Source organism: Aulonocara stuartgranti (genome assembly GCF_965226115.1).
Source record: "Aulonocara stuartgranti genome assembly, chromosome: 20".
In the NCBI taxonomy this organism is placed as follows: domain Eukaryota; kingdom Metazoa; phylum Chordata; class Actinopteri; order Cichliformes; family Cichlidae; genus Aulonocara; species Aulonocara stuartgranti.
In genome coordinates, this window is record NC_138956.1 from 32,827,568 (window position 1) to 32,851,314 (window position 23,747).

The 23,747-nt window shown below is 41.1% G+C and overlaps 1 protein-coding gene across 7 annotated transcripts in view; it reads right to left on the minus strand.

Annotated features, from left to right (window-relative positions):
• The window catches only part of plxna2 (plexin A2), a 260,056-nt gene that overhangs the window by 120,446 nt on the left and 115,863 nt on the right, over positions 1–23,747 (minus strand). For 6 of the 7 annotated variants that reach the window (XM_082519547.1, XM_082519545.1, XM_082519544.1 and 3 more), the window contains 2 exons: positions 18,700–20,033; positions 14,201–14,383 (listed from right to left, as the gene is read on the minus strand). In XM_082519547.1, the coding sequence (XP_082375673.1) occupies positions 14,201–14,383; positions 18,700–19,899 (1,383 nt within the window). In that variant the 5' untranslated portion in view covers positions 19,900–20,033. The remainder of the gene's footprint in view (positions 1–14,200; positions 14,384–18,699; positions 20,034–23,747) is intronic. The other variant, XM_082519549.1, reaches the window with a different exon arrangement.

Consider the following 23,747-nt stretch of genomic DNA (forward strand, 5'->3'; position numbering starts at 1 on the left):
ATGGGTGGAGAAAGAAAAACAAAGAACAAAGTTACCGTATATCCTGAAAATTTAACAAAGATTGATAGCCTGCATCTCTGTCCATCTGTTTTCATAATAAGACAACTTACGGAATTTACTTTTTGGCCAGGTGTCATAGTGTGGGGAAATTTTCTGCTTATCTCAGCAATCCCCTGTGTTGTGGGGTGGATGGAAGGAACATTAGAAAGGCTAAGTCCCCACCAAGCAGATTAACCAGAGCCAGCCATGGGACAAGAACACAGATTTAGGAAGCATTGCCCAAATAAGATTTAGGCTTTTCACTGGCAATAACTTGGGAGTATACATTTCAATGCGTAACCCGCAATGTAACTGATGCTTTCCTGGCTCTGAAAAGGACTTGGGTTAATCTGAGAACTGCCACTGTACCCAAAGCTTACAGCCTCTTCCAGCTGAATAGAGCTGCTGTGTGTAAGTGCTGGAGCTTTTCTCCTGTGTCGTTCAAATTCAACACTCAGATTTCCTTTAAAGCGAGAGGCAGTGCTACTTGTTATTTGTTTGTTGGAAAGCCTCTTGTATATAATGTGGATCTCATCATTTCAGTGTGGTATACAGATCCCATTACAGTGCAGCTGACATGACAATACATAAAATGTCAGAATCAATGACGGTTGTAGCCACAAAAGAGGAAGTGCTGCAGGAGTACAAAGGTCAGGGAGTCCTGAATGTGTCATTCTTCTGTGTAATGAGTCCTTTCCCTATGTGTGTTTAGGATGCCAATGAAGGTAAAGCACACTGGACTTGTCTTTTCCCTGTTCGGCTCTTGGGAGCCAGGTGTCTCTCTTTAATGGAGCCATGTGGAGACTAACGTAGGTTAATGAGCCATACAAGCCCCAGTGGAGATGAGCATTATAGGCTATATGAGATCCCCTCTCATCCCTATATCCCTCCATTTGTGTCAGACCCAGAGAGAGAACTGAGGAACAAAGGAATCTGTGGTGGAATGGAAGCAGAGATGCAAGAGAGAATGGAGAGCCAAAGAGAAAAGCGGGTCTGCCAGCCTTTTAAAACAATTAAGGTCTGGATGAGATTCACTAAAAGTTCCACTGCCAAGCAAGGCCCAAATGTGGCAGTAAAGGGAAGGCTTAGTGAGAGCCGGCCTAATCAGAAACAGACTCACTACGACAACAAACCAAACCACACACACACACAGGAAAGTCGACACTTTACATATTAAAGCTCGGCAGGGAGGGGAAGAAAGCCTGTGGTAACATCAAATTGTAATGAGGAACAGGCTCGGAGAGTGCATAAAGCATAGAAAGAGACATAAAAACAGAGAGTTGTAATGATGATTTTGAAGGAAAGAGAGCTTTTAACCACAGATGCTATGAGTCTGTTTTAAGAATGTTTGTTGTGGTGTTGTTCTGTTTGGCTTTACTGCATTCCTCTTTTTGTCTTGGTCTCAGATGTGGCTTAGTCTCTCGTTTAGCCGTCTGCGGCTCCATTTTAGCGTAAGCTATAAACTTAGAGCAAGCAAACATTTGAGCATGCTGTGTTTCTGTCCCCAAACGTGAATGTGTGCTTTGCTAAGATGCTGCCGAGACAAGAGAAGCATGAGTAAGCGTTTGGTGATAGCGTGGTTGGAAATGGAGGATACTGGCAGATGAGAGGTGTAGCTGGGAAGAAAAACAGACAGGAAAAGCAGAAAGGAGAGATTTAGGAAGACGAGCTTGGTGAAATGTGGGTAAAATAGAGGCTAGAGAAGCTGCAAGAAGAGCAGAGGGAGCGAGGGAAGAAGAGGAGGCTTGACCAGGTTTGTGCTTCGGAGCAGAGAGCATAGCGGGGTTTGTGGCATAGCCGTCGGAGAGGCAGCCTCACATTCCAGGCTTGATCCTGTATAAATCCTGTCTGTTACTACAGATCTGATAGGGAAATAAGAGGCCAGATGGGGCTTCCCTTGGCCTTATAAGGGATTGTGACTTGGTCTGGATGGATAAAGGGTGAAAAGCCACGGAGAATGAAAAATACAGATAGAAGAGGGCAGAGACAGGAATGAGGACTGGACTTTGAGGAAAAAAATAAAAGTGGATAGCAGTACACAGCAGCAGAATATGAAAAAAATAAATCGAAAAGAAATGGAGAGTGAAACTAAGATGCTGCCTATTGTGTGATATTCTTTGTTTGCTGCTCCTCTGATGTTGTTTCAATGATTTTCAGTCTTTGAAGAGAGATGCATCAGGTCTCCAAAACAGAAACAATTTCCTCCTTGTAACAAGAGCACAGTTAACAATACAGCCCAGCACAAGTGGAACGGTAAAATTCATCCTACTACCATTGTTTCAGCCCGAGTCCCATAGATCATTGTAGAATTTTTCTCTAATGTCAGAAAGAGTATTTTTGCCCTTGAGAAAATTGCATGTGGAAAAAAAACAAAAAAACAAAAACCTTGAACAAATAGATGTTTACAATGTTAACCGCTAGAGCTCTACTGATCGCACACGAATTTGCAACACAACAGCAAAAATTCTTGCTATATCCCTTTAATCTACTCTCTTTGTTCTTCATTGTGTTTAGAATTAACAACATTTCTTACTCAAGATGTTCAGACAGTGGGAGCCAACAACCTGCTGAGAAGCCTGATCAGCCACACTAATCTGATCAGCTGTACTTTGTTCAAGTGTGTCTTATTCAAAGAGGACATCACTACCAGCATGGTGTAACCCAAACACCGTCCTATTCCCTTTCAGCTGATGATCCTGGGGAGAACGACACAGTCATCTGATCTAACACACCTTCCAACCCAACAGTCGCCTCCCTCCCTCCCTCCTCTCCCCTCTCCTCTAATCCAGCTTGCAGCCCAAACACAGCATACCTGCAACCAAATGTTCACCCAGCTGCAACAATCTGGACTTATTAGGGTGAAAACTCATGACACAAGTGTTTCTCGTTTCCTAATCAGTTAGAGGGCAACCCCCTCCTCTTTCCCCACTGTGTGTGTCTGCGTGTGTGTGTGTGTGTGTGTCTGCATTCGTTTTCATGTGATGAAACACTCTTGAAATAGAGTGAAACCAAGTGTCTTTGAATGTATGATCAAGGGAGTTTTCGCACACCTCCCACATACAAATAACTGCGTAAAACCTCTATGTGCACCTGACTAAATAATATTATCAACATGTGTACACCTTATAAAACACACAGTAAACAAACTTGGAACCACTTATGTTATGGCACGTATTAAAATTAAACAGTTTGTAGACTAAAAGGCACAATACCTCAGAGACGCAACATGCAAATGATGCTGACAAAATGCTTGCCCTACAACGCCCAAACATGACACAAACCGAACTGATTCATTGCCACAGCCAACTAATACAGCTCAAACGCACAAGCACACAAACACGAGACACACCACCTCTATCCATGCACCCCACTGAGCAAACAGCTGCTTGTGGCAGCACCACACTGTGGCTACCAATTACACCAAAACAGAAATATTTAACTGCCCTTTTAAACAGAGTGAAAATTAGGAACGTCAGTAGTTTGAGGCTGTGTTGTGATTCCATCAAATTATCATGTCTGTGCCTCGACCAATAATCCAGTCTGACACAGTGGGCCCATGTCACCACACATTGGGATGCCTCACCCCTGGCTCCGACCCTGACCCTTTGCATTAGTCAAGTTACCAGAGGCCCAGATAATGTTTTCCCAACCGCTAACCATTAGTGTTTAATGAATAACAGCAGTAGCTGAGCTGACCTATGGCTGGCTGAGGCCTCTAGCTCCTGCTAAGTTCTTTGATATCGTGACCTTGTTCATGCTCTCTCAGTGGCCTGCCATGGGTTTTCTGGAAGTACAGGTGCTTTTCAAAAACCACATATATGCCCTCGTATTCAGTTTTGTCTGGGTCACAGTTATTATGTGCAGCTCTGCACCTTTTCTCCATTCCTTCCATTGTACAATGAACCTGTCAAGCAATCTAACCACAGACGCATTCTGACATTTCACACATTTCACATAGCTTAGAGTTTCTCTTCATTTCTCTTCATTCTAAAGTACATTCTCAATTAATGTTTCTAGCATCTAATACTCTATATGATCTTTATGTGACTATAAAGCATTGTGCTCAAGTGGTCTGCTCTCTGAAATTAAAATATTAAAAGTGTTGTACATTGTACACTCATTAATATTTAGGGACATAAATTAGTAATTCATCTATGATTTTTGAGTGGAAAAATGTATGATATAATGGAGTAATATAAAAATAGATACATGGATAACAGGGTCTTTAAAACAGAAGAAAAAGACGTTTGAATGGACGCTCTGGTACAAAGTGTTACAAGCTATGCAGAAAGAAATGTCCGCTTGCATTAAGACTGTACTTTTCTTTGCTGGACAGCTGGACTATTAAGAGGGAGTCTCGGCTGACAGCTCTTTTTCATGACAGCATGAGGCCAAGATCTGACATACAGTTGTCAAGAAAAGAGATGCCCTGTGTGAGTGCGTGTATAGGTGTGAGTGTGTGTCTCAGAAGTGATGAGCAGGCTGAGTGAGCGGAGATTACCAGTGGCTTGAAATATTATCACATGCTATTAGTACTGTATCACTGTTCATTAGGCTGATGGCTAGGTGCAGTTACTTGACAGCCTTGTTGTAAGGAAGAGAGATGAAAAGTGTGAGGGCAAGAGTGAGTAAAGACAGAGAACTCTGGGAGTTACACCGTGCACAGAAAATAAAATGTAAAAAGGAAATCATTGCGAAAGGAAAATAAGGGTGAACGATAAGGGTCTGCTTGCCTCAATCCTTCACTGTCAGACATTTAACCAAGAGGCAAAACCTCAATGGGAAACCGGACAGCTGTGGTATTTAATGTCACAACAAGAAAGAATGAGGCACATTACTACAATCCCCAATTTTTATTGTCATAACATCCATAATGTATGATAAGCAGATGACTATTCAATGACTAAAAGCATGTATCAAAGAAATGATTTGTGTAGCGCCCATTAAAGCTTCCTGTAAACATTGTGTGATCACAGAAATGCATTAAACAATGCTGTCACCAGGACAAGCCTAACTCTAAAGGAACTGATAGCTGCTGCTGTCTTGTATGAAGTAGAAGCAGTAAAGCTGTCTCACTATCAGACAGAAACATTAGTAGTTGTCACACTCAGTTTGTCTCAGCATAGACAACGGTTTAGTATATCATCAAAGCCCAAACAATTGTCATTTATAAGATCTATTGGCACTATAAGCTTATTGAAATGGAAGTACACATTTGCAAAATAGATGAGAGGAATGTTGTTTTCATTGCTTGTGTAATCTGGAATGATTATGCATGATATCAAACACATAAACAAGGCATGGCTTTCTTTTCTTTTTTAAATTTTCTAACTGCTTCTAATGAGGACGATCATTAAGATGCATGTAAAATATGGAAAATTCACCACGAACTTCAAAAAGATTCCCTCTATAGTGGGTCACTGCTGGAGTTTCTGTTCAAGTTTACAAAGTACAAGTTTGCTCTTATCCCCCTCTGTCCTTCCTATTCCTCCTTTTATCTAATTTTGGACCACTCTAAGAGCCAGCAGTAATGAATTGGCTAATCACAGTTATCTGGCCCATTCAAGTGCTTTGTAAAGCAAATCAATAAAGCCTGGCACTGAGCCAGTCATCCACTTTGACAGATGTTGCTTGCTAATCTATTTTCTCTATTTTTTTTCGCCATTCTGTCCTAAAGATGTTTACTCTTTAGCTAGCCGTCCTTTTCTGCCTGTCTATTTCAGCAAGGTCAGTGGAGAAAATGAAGAAGAAAACAGAACTGTGTTCCATTTCACACTTGCTGCAGAAGGGACACAAGTCAAGTGCTGAATACTTAAAGTTCATTCAGCTGAGAGAAATTTTTCCTCTTTGATTGGTGGATTGGAAGACATTTCATCTCAGAAATTCATACCTCAGGCAAAAAGAAAATAAATAAATAAGGCTTACACCCATACTATACCATTTCCAGAGTAACAGATCAATAGCAAAAACTGATAACTATTTCTATGAATTTCAAATGTTCTCCCTGTGGTGCCTACACTAGCAGCAGACTAAACAGCTAAAACTGATAGGCTGGGATAAGCTGCCTCCCAACGCGCCCTCATGTTCTGAACATACAGTATTTTTGTGCGTTTTATATTACAAATTCAATTGGCTGGAAATTTTGGAAAATACAATATTCATTAGAAATGAAGAGAACATTCAGCTTTTTCCCAACTTGTTTACCTTTCTGTGTATCCTGGAAGACACGGATCTGCGTTTGATGTGGCTTCTTAATCCTAACACCACAATGGCTTCACACATTAATAAAAGTCACACAAAGCAATGACACAGACTTCACTTACAGCTCTCCATGCAAACAAAAGTTTAAAAGTGAGAGTTTTTAAACATAACAAAAAGTTCAAGCTACATAACTCCGCCATTAACACAATTTGAAGCCTAATCAATAGGAAAACATGCTGAAGAAGCTAGATTACTGCAAGGCTTTTTCTTTAGACAATCTCCAGTGAAAAGTGGCTCTAATCAACAATGGGTTAATTAATCTCACTTGTGAAGTTAGTCCAATTATGGGACACACTCTACGGGGAATATTTGTCTCCTAAATAATAGTAATAAAATGCATTGCTAATGAAAGGTCCCACAAAAAAAGTTCTGTTCAGACAAAGGTAAATGAATAAATAAGTAGTGCACAACACATTTAGGGACATGTGTGAATCAGACTTTGTCTCTTTCGGGATTCGGATGACATTTTGGCATAGGTGAATGAATACCTTTAGGCTAAATAAAGCCTACATGTATAAAATTCATCTGTTGTAAAATGTATGCACTGCATGAGTATTTGTCTCCTGTTGTTAGATAATGAAAAACACTTCCTTCGAAACACTGGCAGAGAAAAGAGCAGGCAATTAGAGGAAGTGAAAGGAGAGGGAGACACATGGAAGGAGAGAAAGCAACATAGAGCTGTTTGAATGTGATTAATGAGATCACTGCAGGGTAGGCTGTGTCATTGTAAAAGTCTGAGCAGCAAAAAGGAGGAAAAATAGAGTGGCAGAAAGAGTTAGAGACTGAGACAGAGAATGGGGTAGAAAGCGAGACATGAGAGGGAAGAGAAAAAAACTGAGCAGAAACCAAGCTGACTGACCTGGCTACATTTAACTCACTGCTATGAAAAGACAGGGGGAATGAGACGGAACGACTGACAGAAAGTGAGTAAATCAGGCAGACAAAGAAAAAAAGAGATATAAAGCTCAGATGAATGGAACAGCAGGGGCTCTTGGTCTTCTGCTGGCCTTTTAACAGTGAAGTGTTTAGGGAAGCCTCGACCAGGTCTGGCAGATAGAGAAGCTTGTGCTCTAAAGAGAGCCATGAAAGGCACAGCCTGCTCCTGCTGGCTGGGGATGCCGCTGGCCACCTCTTTATCTGGCTCAGGGTAACAGACTGGGCAGGAGCAAGTAGAGGCCAGGATCGAAAAGGTCACACAGGCATCCTGCCAGTCCAAAAATCCATAAACAAGCTGGGGTTGAGCTGGACTAGAGAGATGGTTGTGGTAATTAAACATTTATGGCAACCATCTTTACACCCAAAGATACAAAGCCTGTACACAAATATATCATTTAAAATAAACAGAATACAAAAAATATGATTCTTCCAGATTTAACATGCCAATGAAAGTAGTTTTATAGTCTCAATAACCACCCAACAGAGGACTTCTTCAGTCCTGGCTGAAGTTCCTTCCCCCCCATATCCTGCTGTTGATCAGACAGTTTAATTCCACAAGACAGAGCTTTACTGTACTTTTTTTCTTTTTTTTGAAATTGTAAAAAAAGATAGTCTCTCAGGTACCACACACAAAAGCTACACAAATTAAATTTGCCTCTGTTCGCAGTTTTGGATATTGTGTTGGTTTGATCCAGCCTCTCTGTGGATGTGCTGGAAATTGTGCTGGGAGGAAAAAAATTATTTGACCAGCAACAGTGATTTCTAGAGGGTATGCCAAGCGCTCAGCTGTTTCTAGTAGGGAAACTGAGGCTGTATTGATAGTGATCAAAAAGATTGCCAGCAATCAAGGAGAGAGAGACCCACAAAGATGGTTGTAATAGGTGCATAACACAGCTGTAATATCAGTTAAAGAATCGCTCATACATGCCACTTTTTATCTAAAATGTCAGTTGCTCCATAAATAGGTGTATTTCGTGTGATGTTTTTCCATTTAATTTTAACCACACAAGGCAAAACAAACAATAATTTAACAATGGAATGCAATTATTTGTTCAGTCTGGGATTAAGTAGAACACACTATTCAATCTAAGTGATGCAATTGTTATTATATAAAGCATTCAGTGAGAAATAGCAATTACTGACTATGATGACTGGAAATAAGTTCTACCTGGTGGCGATTGTGACAGTTCTTTTCACTTGTAATTGTATTTCTTTGTATTGTATTGTATTGTGAGGTTAATTTATGTTGTGTAGGGACTACAAAGATATATAATAAAGCCGTTAAAAATATTAATTTTCTGTGTTTTTAGGTTTTTGGAATTCGTTTTTGCAATTATGAACAACAACTGAACATTTTCCATAAAAAGAGGTTAGGTTTCATATTTCCACATAGTCACTCTGTGTTAGCGCGTTTTAAGGGATGCAGGTGACAGGATGGCTCACTTCTGTTTTCAAAATAATTTGTACCCCTGGGGGAACAGGATGGGCCTCCTTTCAGCTGTTGCTATGGACATCATCCTCAATGATATTTAGTGCTTCTCTCCCTCTTTTACTCTAGATGTTCATCTTTGTGTCTATTATTATTTCACCGACTCAGTTTTTCCACCTGTTCTACTTTCTTTCTCTCCTTCATTACTGCCCCAGTATCCTTGTGCATTACTATTTAGACAACATAGCCGGGCTACAGTGAAAACAAAAGTCAAGGGTTGGAAAGCAGTGAGTAAATTTGCTGAGCTAATCCATCAATTTCACATAAAAATCCATGCCAGGCAAAGCCAGGCCACACAAAGACAGGTGAGCAACCTCTTGGCTGACAGGCCAGACACCCAAGTTGCTCTGATCGTATTCTTTCTCAGAGCAACAAATCCAAGAAATAATTCACAGAGGTTCATTGCAAAATCACCCTCTCTGTTCGGGGTAACCACAGCATAGAAGGGCGAGAGTGGGGTTGGAGGGAGGATGGTCACTTGTCCACCAGGACCCTGTAGTAGCAGCTGCTTGCATTTACAAGCCTTTTAAGTCTGGAATACTTTATGCCCTGTGATCAGCTGTTCCCCTCAGTGACCCCCCCCCCCCCCCCAACATCACTGTCTACACAACACACACAACCCTGCTGTTCTTCAGGCTACTGTGGGAGCCATGTGAGTAAGCTGCGCACACTCTGCTACGTTAACCAGATCTACAGGACATTTGTCCAGTTAAACACCTGAACCACCCTTTTAAGTTGCCTCTTTTAGCTACAAAACATATTATCCAAACCAATTACCCCATTATTCATCAGGGCATGACAGAAAAAAAACAACAACAAACTTTTCCATTTTTGGTTTTTGTTCGCCTAATCCAAACCAAAACACTGAAGGGTAAACTAGCCGACATTTACTAAGATAATTGCTGTTTGTAAAGTGTACAGTACAATAGCTATACAGATTATGCCAATCCTTCATGACTCAGTTACCTTTTCATAATGTAATCACAAAGCCTGTTTGGATCTTAATAGTTTTGCAGGATTTAGAATACATGGGAGCCTACCATTTGGGAATGTATCCCTATGGTCCCAGGTTCAACAACTCTGTTGAGCTTGTGAGAAAAACAGGGATAGAGGATGTTTCTTCTCATTGTCTGTGAACTGATTCCAATTAAGATGGGAATCGTGAATGCCCCTCTGCTGAACATGCTTTAACTTTCCCATTCATTTTTTGTTCTGGCTTCTTTCAACATCTAATTTTACATGTGCAGCAGTGCCCTCCATCCCCATCTATATCAAAGGCAATGCTTTCCGCAGCTCCTCTGCTCCACAATGCCATCGTTGATTCCCACCAATCCCAGTCCCCATATGGGATATGCCTCCTCCCCAGCAAAAAGTGAACCACACACAGTCAGTTTTAACTTGGATGATGCAATTCTTGGGTAATGTGTGTCCAATTGCATAGCAGATTGCCTATCTTTATAAAGTTCACCCACAGAGCCATCTTTGGTTTCTGTGTACATAAGCGTGATAACATAGATGATAGAGGCTGATGTGGATAATATGCAGACTGGACACAATTACTTTACATCTTGCTCTAGAATTTAAATAATACATTAACTTAAGAGCAGGACTACCACCTCACTAGAAGATCTGTAATGATAGCTTTGACTGGGATAAATAATGTTTTTCCAATCGCTAAAACACATTCATAAGGGTTGGTGTACTGGGCGTCTTCTACAGCTTTCTGCTGAGGTGAACACCTACTGGCCTCCACCATCAATCACTGCCTTCAAGAACACCACCCAGAAGTCCACACCCAATTTATGGAAGTCTCACAACACATTCAACCACACAGCTTATGCATGTGTTAGTCTATGCTTGCAGTGAAATTCTCTAAGTTCATAAAGTATATGAGATGCCCATTTGTTCCCACATCTCTCAGCAAAATGCAATGACTTCACACTCTGTTAACATCACGACAGAATATTTTTTGCTGCAGCACTGTATGAGACTCCTGTGTAGTGTTATTGTTTCCTGCAGTGTGCCACACTATATATGCATTTTTCTTACTTTGGTGTCTGCTTACTCCCCCACCCTCTTAACCCCTCTTCCTCAATCAATCCCCTACAAAAGCCTGCCACAGGCAGCGATATCCACCAACATCATCCCTCATGCTTTGCCATGTTCCCGCAAAGCCAAGGAAACAGCAGCATATACGGGAGCTGATCTGCAGGGAAAGCAGGAGGGAAATGGAGGGAGGGAAGGAGGAGTGGGATTGAATGGGGAAGCATTGAGTGGAAGGATGGGGAGGGGGTATTCTTTGGGAAGGGAGCCAATCCAATTACAAGCAGTGGTGCAGCCCTGGTTTCTTTGGCGGCACAAAATTCACATTTCGACAGTCTCTTCCTCCCTCCCCTAGTACCTTCTTGCTTCTTCTTCTAAAGATGCCTATTCCTGCTACTCTGTTTCCTATTTTTTGCTCATCGTGGCTCACACTCACATCCTGTAATCGTGCATCCCTATGCACCACACCCCTCCCTTTCCCCATCTATCTGTCTTTCTTGGATGCATGAAAGAGCTGGAGGTATAGCACTGTATCACCAGCAAAGCAACAAATCTTGTCACCCTAGCTGTGTCATGCTCAGATCTGCAGGAAGCCTCCAGCATCCTACTCCATGTAGGTGTCTCATGCAACTCTGTAGGAGCTTATCATCCCTCTGCAGAGGAAACTGTAGCTCATACTCTTTAGGTCACCCAATCCCTCTGCCCTCCCTGTGCCACGGCATGGCAGGGCAGGCTGGGAGAAGGGTGGGGTGGAGGGGATAGCCAGGGTGTTGAATAACATTCAGTGTAAACAATGCATACTTCGGACAGACTGATTATTCTTAATTACTAATTAGTCATTATACATGAAAACAGCTTTTTTTAAGCTGCTGCAAATTGCTACAGGGGAATCCCAATTCTCTGTCATTCTCCCAGCAGTCAGAGCTTGTACATTGTTGATCATTTGCGTTCATGCAAATCATCACGTTTCACTATCCAACAGCACATCTGCTTGCAAATTTCTGCACAGCAGAAGAGTGCATATATTCTCACGCGATCAAAAGCAAATTAGGTTCAAGTAAAGTCCTCCAAACTTACTTTGACAGCAAGACCACACTAAAACACAACCTTTTATTTAGCAGTAAAAACCTGAGTTAACAACGCAAAATGCAATTTAAGTTTTGGGAATGTCACAGAAATATACAATTAATATTTCATTATGGCAGACATTTTGATTTCTACACTTAATATAATCTCGTGCTGAGTTCATTCACATTACTGAGAATATTTTAACAGAGTTAAACTTTTTCCACTATTTTCTCACTTCAGCCACCTCATAGTAAGAAGATTATTATAATCATAAATATTAAGACAACACATCATTTGAACTTTCTAATGTGCTCTGTTAGTGAAACCATATTCTGTGTGTCATGGGATCATTCTCTGTGGGTGACTGCTTGCTTTTTTTATATTCTGACCACTGGACCGTGGTACCTTTTGTCTAGGTGCGCTTCTCATATCCTGATTAATTCCTGCCCCACCTTAGCGTTACTGTGGTTACAGTCACGCCTCTGTATGTAGTCACACAGATGCACAGAAGGCTATTTTGCATGGATTTTGAAACAGACTAAGGACATAGCAGAGGGAAATGGGTGATTGCGAGCGGCAGGTACAGACAAGAGTGTGGAAAGAAACAGGCAAACACACACCATATGCAAGCAACAGAGTGGGGAAAACACTCCTCTGTTGCAAATAATTGAAACAGATGAAAAGGTTAAAAAAAAGTTGACATTATTTAAAGCTCAAACTGGTGGTTAAGTCAAATTAATATTCTCTACACAACAGCCTGATTAGTAAATTGATTTACGGTAATAATGGAAAAATGAAGACCAAAATAACCCACGACACTGACATTTATGTTCCACTCCTGACATTTGTGATCTCGGAATGACACTGAGACAGTCAGCCCAATGAGAGAAGCAAGGTCAATAAATCTATCAATATCCTTCAACTAGCTGTCTAATTGCAGTCTGGACACGAGACAAAGGACAACTATGATAGGCCTACCCGAAAACTCAAATTTCAACCAAAGCCATGCATACATATAGTAGGCTATATCACACAATATTACCAGACAGGTAACTACATTTTGGCGCCTGAGAATGGGGGACTGTGTATAGCAACACTTACAATTGTTTAGTGGTTAGTAGTACACTATTTATGTTTAAGTTAAAGCTGAGAGTCTGTATATTAAACCTATATGCATTACATTGGTGTAACATATACTTTTTATAAAAATATATATAGCTAATCAGCTGTTTGGGGGAATGTCAGTGTCACACAACAGTGCAAGAGCTGTTTGAAAACAATCAATAAATCATAGATGTGTCTGACTGACAATCAAACCCAGAGCGGCACTTAACAGCACTTCTCCTCTGCACTATTTATTCCAGCTAGTCAAAAGTTTAATCTCATGCCTGATTTAGACTTCTGAGCCGGTAATGTAACCTACATAAGTGGCCAACATCATTGCTGACATTTATACTAATGCATGTGACATTACACGTTAATTACCACGCAGTTGTCTCCCAGTGTTTTACATGTGGTGCCAACCAGCAGAAACAATTAAAATTTCTTTCTTCTGTTCCTGAATGTTTTTCACTTCTTTGCACATTCTCTCATGTCCATTCCAATAGTTTCCCCCATCCTCCTCTAGGAATTTGCCAACATGTGTAAATCCTTTTATTGATGCTATGATTATTATTTCTTATATTGAGATCATGATTCTTATTCTCTCACTGAAAATTCAACAACTGCAGCGAATAGTTATGAGTTGCATTGATGAGACTTGTAGACACATTTCTATGGAGATGCACCGTAAGTTACAATGTAAGGTCTCAGAGGGATTTGCCATTACGGTGTAGCTGTGGTGTAGATTTCCCAGTGAAATATAAATCCACAGGAATACCATGTTTCTTGCAGCTAGGGTGTGAAATCTATTATTATTAACTGGCCAGGAGCCCTTAACCCTCTGTAGCCTTTGTATTCTCTCACCAAGACTAGGAATTTCAGTGCATGGGCTGGCTCTTTCCCTTGGCTCTCAGTGGGCCAAAGCAGAAAGGTGCCTATTAAAATTAATGGTTCAGTGCAGGATACTTAACAGTGCAACACTAGAGCTCATTTAACAAGGAACTGGTAATGACCACTACAGTGAGCTAGCTGTTGCCATTACACCTCCCTGACACTTTGACAGCTGGGATTAAATATTAAGCAGCTATGTTTCCTTGTGACCAACATCCATCTACACAGAAATAGGACCACTTCACAGTGTCAGTCCCCTCTGGACTATTGAGCAGTATAACTCCCTATGTATCACAGTAATAACACAAGCAGAGAACTTATACATGAGACCTTTAACTGCTGGATGAGAAGAGGAAGGGAGTTGGTACTCACCTTCTTCAGGCGTCCACTCTTGGTACCCACAAAAGCTACACAGTAGCCATTGTAGACATAAGAGGTCACAGAAGTCATACGGTCCCGAGTCTCAGTGTAGAGAGTGTGGCCAGTCACTAGTTGAGAGCCGCCAAGTGGCTGGTTGATGTCCAGACCACAGAAGGAGTCATCAATGGGCACGGGCTAAAGACAGAAGAAAAAAAGGTTATGAATTACAAATTAATAACAAGAATGTTTAAAAAATGGTGATCATGATTATCAGGGTAATATGTGACATAAAGCAAAGAATTCCTTAAAATTAAACATACTGTAAGTGCCTTGAGGCAACTATTGTTGTGATTTGGCCCTATATAAATAAAATGTAATTAAAGTGAATTGAATTGTAGGAATAGGAAGTGAAAAAAAATACACCAGAGAAAGACAGACTTACAGGATGAGGCAACAGCAGTAAAGAGAGGCTGAGATACAGAGCATTATAAAACAAGACAGCTCAGTAAGGACCAAAGATGAAGGTGACAGACTGAAACACGAGGGTGATGGCCAAAGTTGTGGAAATAGTGGCAGTGTTAGAGAGTGTTTGAGATGGGCAGATGAGAGAGGTGAGCCTGAGGGAAAGAGGAAGGTCAGAGTGAGGAGGAATTGCTCACGTGAGTCTCTTAGCCAGACAAACGTTTTTCTTTCGGGCACACCAGAAAGAATATGTATCAGCTCCACCCGACTGAGCTCCACCTTGCTCTCACTGTGGCTCATTACCCTGGCCTATCACAACATCACAGCAGAAATACACATATTGCACGATAACAGTGGGCATTAGCGAGCACAATGCGTGATAACTATGCAACATAGAAATGTGCATGTAACCAAAGAAGCACTAATAACATTTACTTATTCACTAGAAAACAACTGCTATAGTGAATTCTCAGTGAATTTAAATTCAGCTCTTAAGGAAAATTTGGGCCTTAAGACAGCTGCTTAGAATGAAAACTTCTTGTTCTTTCAAGATATGAAAATACAGGCAATGAGGAGGAGGTGAATAAGAAGTAAGACAGTGATCTCTCTGGTGTTGAATCAGGTCAGCTGACAGTCACCAAGTATCATTGGCCTCAATGTGCCATGCAGGCTAAAGTGAAATGGCCAGGCAAGCATTACATGTGTATATCCCATAGTCCCTTGCTCACAAACTCTATCTTATTCAAATTCTAAATATATATCCCCTTTTTACAGCCCCTACTCATTAGTTTTCTTACTCTCACATTTCTCATCCGTCTCCTTTCTATCCCTGCTTCTGTCTTTTTCACTGTCAGAATGGTCTAAGCAGACTGTGTTGAGAATGTGTGGAAGGCAGCTCTGTCTCTCACACAGTGGCTGTACAACCTTTCTACATATATTTTCATGAACAGAGCAATAACGCTGAAGGGGAATAATCGCCTCCGCTTGTATCCTCACGCCCCTCACTTTGTGGCATTTCCTTTTATTCCCTTTGCCCAAAATAGCACAGAGTGCTATGGAGTACTACTGCGGTATTTAAAAAGAAAAAAAACAATCTGGTGAGTTAACATTTTCATGTCTCATGTGGTGATAACATCAAATGTACTGTATGCAATTGTTCTAGGCTTCTCTTAAACACAAGTTGATGACATAGACGGTATGAATCAGATGGGAAAGCTAGCAGCTATCTTGAGGAACAGCCGTGAGTTCCAGACATCGGCTTATCAATATATACTCCCTGAAAATCATGCAGCTATTCCACATATGGTCTGTTGGGCTCCTAACCATTTGGTTCTGATTATATCTAGATTGTTCAGATGATGTATGCTTAGTAGACTTGGCAGACAGCTCAAATCCCCCTGGAGTCCATGTGGTTGAGCTTTCTTGTTCACCTTCTTGCAGATTTTTTTGTTTCATTGTGTTTTTACTGCTGACTTACAACAAATCTCACGAGTAGTGCAGAAATGTAGTTTTCTATACCATTGTTTCAAGAGACAAATTATATGAGACCTAAATTAAACATATGCGATTAATCCTTATTGAACATCTCACAACATGAAATCATATTAATTTTCTGCTGAGAAAATAGCTGCTACCCTGTTTAGATGTGACAGGATATGTGCTCTCAGAGATTTTTCCTCTCAGAGTATATCAAATTTATCAACTCCAGTCCCACTTCGCTTTCACAAGTGGTTAATTAGTTCTAAGGGCATGAGCAAAAAAAGCAAGACTGGAGGATAGTGTGACACATGGACACACAAACACACACACAGTGTGATACAGAAAGAATCCCATCATGGCTCTACTCCATGGGATTGACTACAGAGATGGTGTGAATCTCCAGATGGCAGAAGGCTGGATGGCTGGGTGATAAATCTTTGATTGGCTGCTGTATCTGAATCCCCTGGCTCAGCCTCAGTTCCATTCCCAGCCTCAGCCTTGGCCTGCATGTAACTGAACACAGTAAAATGTCTGCAAGAATGAGAGCTGGGGGTATAATTAAAGTTCTCTGCTTTGAGCTCGCTGGCTACCTGCTGTTTACAACAGACCAGACGAGAGGTACTGAAGCTGCATGTGTAATTTACTCAGAAACCAAGAAAGGTACAGTTAACAGTTAGCTAAAATACACTTGGGTTGGTCTAACCTTGAAGAACCTCACATTGTGATGGATGTCAAACACTAAAAAATACCACACAGAGTCACATAGGAACATACTTAAGAGAAAAAAAAAAGAAAGATGTGAAGCATACAGTATGTGTACTTGAAAGTAGTCACACTACTTAAGTTGAGGATTTAACATCAAGCACACAATGTCAGCATGTTTGACATATCTGGGTGTTAAATGTATTTGGGACAGGTTATATGAGTTCCACATGCACTGACATCTGTCTTTATAATCCACATTGTACTATGGATTTAGTAGCCAGTCTTGGTCTTAAGGACTGCGTTTTATATGTGACTGCGGCTAAATATACAATGCTTGGTGCAGTGTAATGCATTACTGGAAATAAATGCCTAAAGAATGAAGGGGGGGTGCAGCTTTGCAGATAAAAACTAGCAACTATAAACATGCACATACATGATTGGGCAATCTTCTGGGAAACTAGAAAAATATTCCAAATGGAGCTCCAACAGTTTAAAAGGCTCCCAGTGTATTCAGTTTATACCACTATTTCCCCTTCTTCTGCCAACTCTGCATCTTACAACATCTTATTCCGCCTTCTCAGCAGAGCTAATAAAGTCCAACAGCTAGTTTGAGATAATGTCTCCCTCCTCCTGACAATCACCTCTGACATTGTGCTAATGGGGAATTTACTGATTTTAATAGCAGTGGTCAACTGAGTTCCCCGGGGGGGTTAGCAACAAAAGAAGCTGATCAGTGCGGTTCTCATCATAGTGAAGGATAGGGATATCATTAAACCCCACACTTCACATACTGCTTGTACACCCAGTATTAAAAGTGTCTCCTATGCACACACAGATATACAGCACACATGCACACTTAGCCAGTCATTAATTCTTAATATTCTTAAAGTCCTATTTGCAATTAAAGAATGAAAGCACAGAGGACTGTGGCCTCCTGGGAACGAGCGAAACCTTAATTGTACGTGACAACATGTAACGGATACATGGCCTTGTATTATAGCATAATTGGGGATTTCAGAAGGAATAGTCTGCTGTGTGATCTACATTATGCCAACATCAGAAGCAGAGTAACTTGAGCGACACCCCCCACCACACACACACACACTTTATTTTTCTAGAAGGGGAGTGTGTTTACTTGTGTTGTGCTCGAGGAGAATGTTATCACTTTGATGGTTGCCAAGAAAAATAAATCCTCTCTAATTTATGAATATCTCTTATTGAAATGTACTTGAAAGTGGATATTTTCTGATATCAAAGCTACAAAACAATTTGAAATAATTGAGTGCAGTAGAAGAGTCATTTGTAAAATAGTATGCAATACTAGGCATTCAAAAGCATTTCTGGGTGATTGCCTTTAAAAATATATATATAAATAAATAAACCAGCATACGCTTGCACAACTTGCTGTGTTTTTCTGGTTCACTGAGAGGACTTAGTAATTCCCTTCACTGTTTACCAGCATATTTCAGAAAGAATCTAAATGTAGAAGTTGCTCAATTTATAAAAATTTCAGACCTTATTATATAAATGAATAGCTCTTTTTTGGTTTTCAGCTACTTGAAGCTCAAAGAATTTAAAAGGAAAAAAAAGTATAAATTGATTCATCTAAACACGAATGTGCAAAACAGAAATGTGCAAGTAATTATTCGCCAATTTATCAGTGTCCTTACATTATTTCCTATACTATCCCAATAATATTTCCCAATGACAAGCGTTTCAAGTTTTTCAAATCCTCTTTCACATTGTTACCATATGGAAGAGGGTTATTTCAATTGTTCTCCCTTTCACACTCTGGATGATCTGGAGATCTGTGGATGGGTGCATGTAAAGCATGAAGTGTTTGTCATCCATTTAGTATAACTCACCGCTTTGGTGCACTGCACATCCTTCCCAAGCAGCCAATTAAGTTCCAGGTTTCCTTCTCCCTGGTAGCAGGACTGCAGGCGCTCCTTAATTCGTGCATTGATGTCACGAATGGTGAAGACGCAGAGCGCTGAGTCATCTGGTGGGCGATGGAACTGCTTCTGGCCCTTAGAGAAGATGGTGAAGAGCACATCATCGTGGGCACTGATATTGAGTGATGCAGCGAGAACACGTCCTGGCTTGCCAAGGTAGGCAGCCTGCAGTAGCCGGTACTCAACACCGCTCTTCACACAGCCAATAGGCAGGGAAACATAGGAGTGGAACTTGGGGTCATCTTTGCAGAGGCGAACAATGCGAGAAGTGTAGAACAGGTCACTGCCGGATCCGCTTGACGACATGCTGTTTTCTGGTGTCTCGGGCTGAACAGTCAGGAAGTAAACAAAGCTGCCGCTGGCAAAGCCGTAAACATAGTAGATGTCAAAGTGAGAGACCAGTGCCAGTGTGTCTGATGGTATCTTTATGAGGGAGGACACAAAATCTGTGTGCAATTCATAGTCAAGCATAGCAGAGGATTCTGGGTCACGGGGCAACTTTCGACTGGAGATTGTAGGAAAGTAGTCCTGTTTGCCATCTACCGCCGTGCCAATAAACAGGGTCCCATCCTGGCCCTGCGAAGGCACAATGACCCCATACATAGTCCCAGTCTGGTTTACACTAGAGAGGTAGTGTTCTTTCTTGTGGGAAGGCTCCACTAAGATAAAGAGGTCATCCAATCTGAGGAGTTTACAAACTCCCTGGTACAGGCTGCCACAGGCCAGCAACCGGTTTTGGGAATAATCAATTAAGAGAAGCTTGTTGACATTGTTGGTTGAGACAAGGGGCTCAGAACAAGGCTGGACAATCAGAGGAGGGTAGCACGCCTTGTTGTCATCCTCTGGGCCTGTGTCATGGGAGACTAGAAGAGTCAGGTTGCCTGAGAGCTTGTACACACGGTTGACTGCTCCAATATACAAAGCGCCTGTGGTTTGGTGAACTGTCAGGTGGTTGAATACCCAGTCCCGACGTTCAGGGTGGAAACTAGTAAAAGTCTGCCCATTGGATAAAGCAGGTATTACTATGAGCCAGAAGCCTAGTAGAGCAGCCATTGGTCCCACTTTAGGGTTAAGTGATAAAGTTCTGCGAAATGCTTGCTGGCCCTCCATGTTTAACAGGCCTGGAAGGAAATCGCTAAGGGAGTTGAGAGAATGGATGTAATGAATACGTGGAGGAGACCTTTGCCTTTGTGTTGCTGAAGGCTATCTTGCAGGTCAAGCTTCACAAGGTTTTTCACATGTTTCTGTAAAAGAAAACAAGAAACAAAGAGAAAAGTTGTAAATTGTCACAGCTGAGTTACATGTCACACGAAGAAGATGCATTTAAGAGTGTTTCAAAGTGAAAAGGAATAAGAGGCTCAAATTTAATAAAGCAATGAGCTGTGGAGAATAGACAATTGGTGGAAACCATTATGGTGCACATTCCAAAGGACAGGGCAGGTTACAGCAACGGAAATTAGCCTGACCTGACTCATGCTAGCGCTGCTGCTGTCACCACACACTGAGTAAGAGGTTTCCAAGAACAGAAAAAAGGCCAAAACAGGCATTGCTCGCTAAAAGCAAGGTCACTGTGTTGTGAGACTGACTGTCTTTTTCTTCCAAAACAATGTGACACTTCAGTGAAGCTAACCTTTTACACATGTATTATATTCACTTATTTTATTAGAAAGGGTTTAGAATATTGTCATAATTAGAATCTGTATTTCTGAGTTATTGTCCATAACCCTTTATGAGGATTTTAGTAGCTGAAACTTTGGCCATGGCAGATCTAGGCAGTTTATCTTTAAATCAAAGTGAATAATTGTGTCCAATTTGGACAAAATTCCAAATACCTTTCCAAAGATATTCCATTCACAAATGGGATGGGCATAACATCACAGTGGCCTTGACTACTGACCACCAAGATCTAATCAGTTCATCCCTGAGTGCAAGTGAATATTTGGGGCAGATTTAAGGAATATTTCATTCAGAAAATACATTAATCTGTAGCGACCTAATGTTTGATCTTTGACCATCAACGTCTAATGACGCCATCTCGATGATAGGGCTTACCTACAAAGGAAAACCTAAAACACATCTTCAATATTAGAGATCATGCCATACCAGAAACATTAGCACACAGCTTAACGTTGTGTGCTTCGTTATCCTTAAAACATCATTCTCTTCTTTTTATTATTATACTGACCCCATCCTCACGATTTCTTTAAACACATCCCCTATCAGTTGCCCATTTTGATATAATATATTAGTCAAAATGTATCACGCTACAATTAATGCAACCATGCTCTGCCTGGGCTGTAAAGATCTCTCTCCATGTGCTATAAAACCAAGCAGTCTGTCCCCAGGAGTTAATTATCTCATCCATTGGAAAAGACGGCCTGGATCTCATTACTGAAACAAACTGAGAACAAATTGGAAGCCACTTGCACACACCCCTACTCTTGCTCTTTAAGGGGCTCATTTTTATAGACTCTGAATCTATTAATTATTCTTTTATACAATTTATTTATTTATTTATTCATTGTTTATAAATCAAGTTCCTCTAATACTGGTGTGCTCAGATCACAACTGATTAATTTAAAGGTGATTTTTGTGCTGCCTATAATTAATCCCTCCACTGTAATAGATATATACAAAACATCCTCATGCAAAGATTAACTAATAGAACATCTGATGTATGTATGAGTGTGTCTCATTCCCCAAGTATTATCGGTGTACTCTATCAGAACCAAGTAGTGTGAGGGGCTAACAAGTGGAGAGAATGGCAGTGCATCCTAAAATCAAGTACGATTAGGCGTAGCGATCCAACAAGGGTAATTACTATGGCGCTGGAGGTGGTAAGCTGGGGAGTGACATGGGGACGCCGGGGGCTTGAATGTGTCAGAGACGGCCCTACGTCGTTTGTCACGCTCCAGATTTGCATTTCCAGCAGCGAGGGCACAGAGAATCAAGGGTGAAAAGATGTGGCCTGAATAATCAGTAACTGCACCTTGAATTAACAAGCGACTGAAAAGGGGAGGGAACATTGTATGGGAAGATACTGAATAGCCAGCTTACATTGTGACGTGTTCAAGGCAGGTTTGATTTGCAGCAGTAATTTAGGGGTCCCTTTGAGCCGTGTCAGCCCTTTCATAGACCTCAATCCAAATCCGTTAATGGCCATCTTAGGGTCCCTCCCTACTCCTTGTGATCGAGTATACTACACAGCACCATCTTAAATATAACCCTAAGGAAGCATATTGATCTATGTGTCCAGAAACACAGGTCCTAAAGCCCAGTCAACCTGTTCTTGGTGTGTGTGCACAGGCAGAGGCGTGGGAGGTGCGCTGTCCCAAAAGCACTTTATTAGCATGGTCATAAAAGTGCCAGTGACTCTAAAAAACAGCAAGGGTCAGACCCCCACCCTCACTTTCAGTTGCCTGCATGCTGCCATGCTCCTTTGTTTGAGTTTGTACATGGTAGATTTGCAAAGTGGATCCCTTTGGTGGCATAATCAGTTTCCTGCTGAGCTAGCTTTTCGCTCAAGCCCCAAAGCCTTTTGCCCTTTAGATCTTACGCTCCACCTCCACGCTTTAATCGTATGTATATACAATGTTTTAAGGCCATCCATCTTTTCTCCTTCTACTTTTTATTTTTCCTACGTTTCCTCAGTTGTCAGGAGTAAAATTATGCATCAGTCTCTTATGTTGTGGCAACAGCTGCCCATGCAAAGAAAAAGAGTGACTGAATGGTGTAAATAAAAACCTCCACAAAAAGGTTATCCCCTCATATTGCTTTCAATAACACAGGGAATGAAGTCTTTGTTCAAGCTGATTGCATGACCACCTCTTTGTTGCACTTGACATAGCACTCCACAGTAGTATGCAGCTGAAGACTTTAAAAGAATACGAACAAAACTCGATCCCCCAGCGTGCTCTTTAGTTCAAAGCCATATCTTTCTTTTGTTTGTGAGAAGTCAGAATTAAGTAAAAGAAAATTAACATATAAATGCAACCAGAAATTATTCATACTTAAACATAGTTAACTAGTGACCTGGAAAAAGAAGAGGGCATGACTATGTTGACATTGAATTACAGGTAAACTAGAATATAGGCACATTTGCAGCTAGTAGTTCTGAATAAAAATTCAGACTTTCACTACATGAGATTTTTGCCATTAATGCTGAGGCACGGATGACAATCGACTTTTTATTTGTCTTTTAAACATAGGGTGAGCGGATGAACCAAAAAAGTCTTGTTCCTGAAATAAATTCAGTGTGCAGATGTTTCACAATTGTGGCCGTGGCACAGAAAGAATGATAGACTGCCATGATGACAAAACTGTCAGCGTCAAATAAGAATATAAAATGGAAAAAAATTATATAACAAAACAAAATTCTTTATGGTCATTCTCAGTAGATTTCCATTTTAAGACTCACACTCATATGACAGTCTCTTTGGCAGACGTAGAAGGCAAAGAAAGAAAATCTTCATGTCAAGAGAGACGGAAGAGAACTCACGTTCCCGCACAAACGCAAGCTGTGATCATGGCTTGGAGAAAAGACAGTTTTTGCAAAACTTCCCATTCATAATGAATAGTCAGGCACACAAAACACTGTGTTGGCACACTCAGCCAGGCTGCTTCAGAGTGCTTGTTAAACAAACTGGTCCCACTGGCTGCATGTGCACTGTCACTGTGACTGGTTGTGGGTCTCTTGCTGAAATGCTGGTGATTTCCCCAGCCACTGGGCATGATGCTGTGACAATGCCAACTGTGGCCAAAAGAGCTGGATTGTAGCACTTTAAAAAGATGCAAAAGAGCGACATTAGGTACAGGACAAGGATAAAGGAGTGGCGAAATGCAAAACGAGAGCTAAGTAAACCCTCAATGATGGTTGGGAAGAAACAGCCTGAGGGTAGTCCAGCAACTAGCAAAATGGCACAGGAGAGAAGGAATTTGTCTTTGAAGCAGGAGCAGCC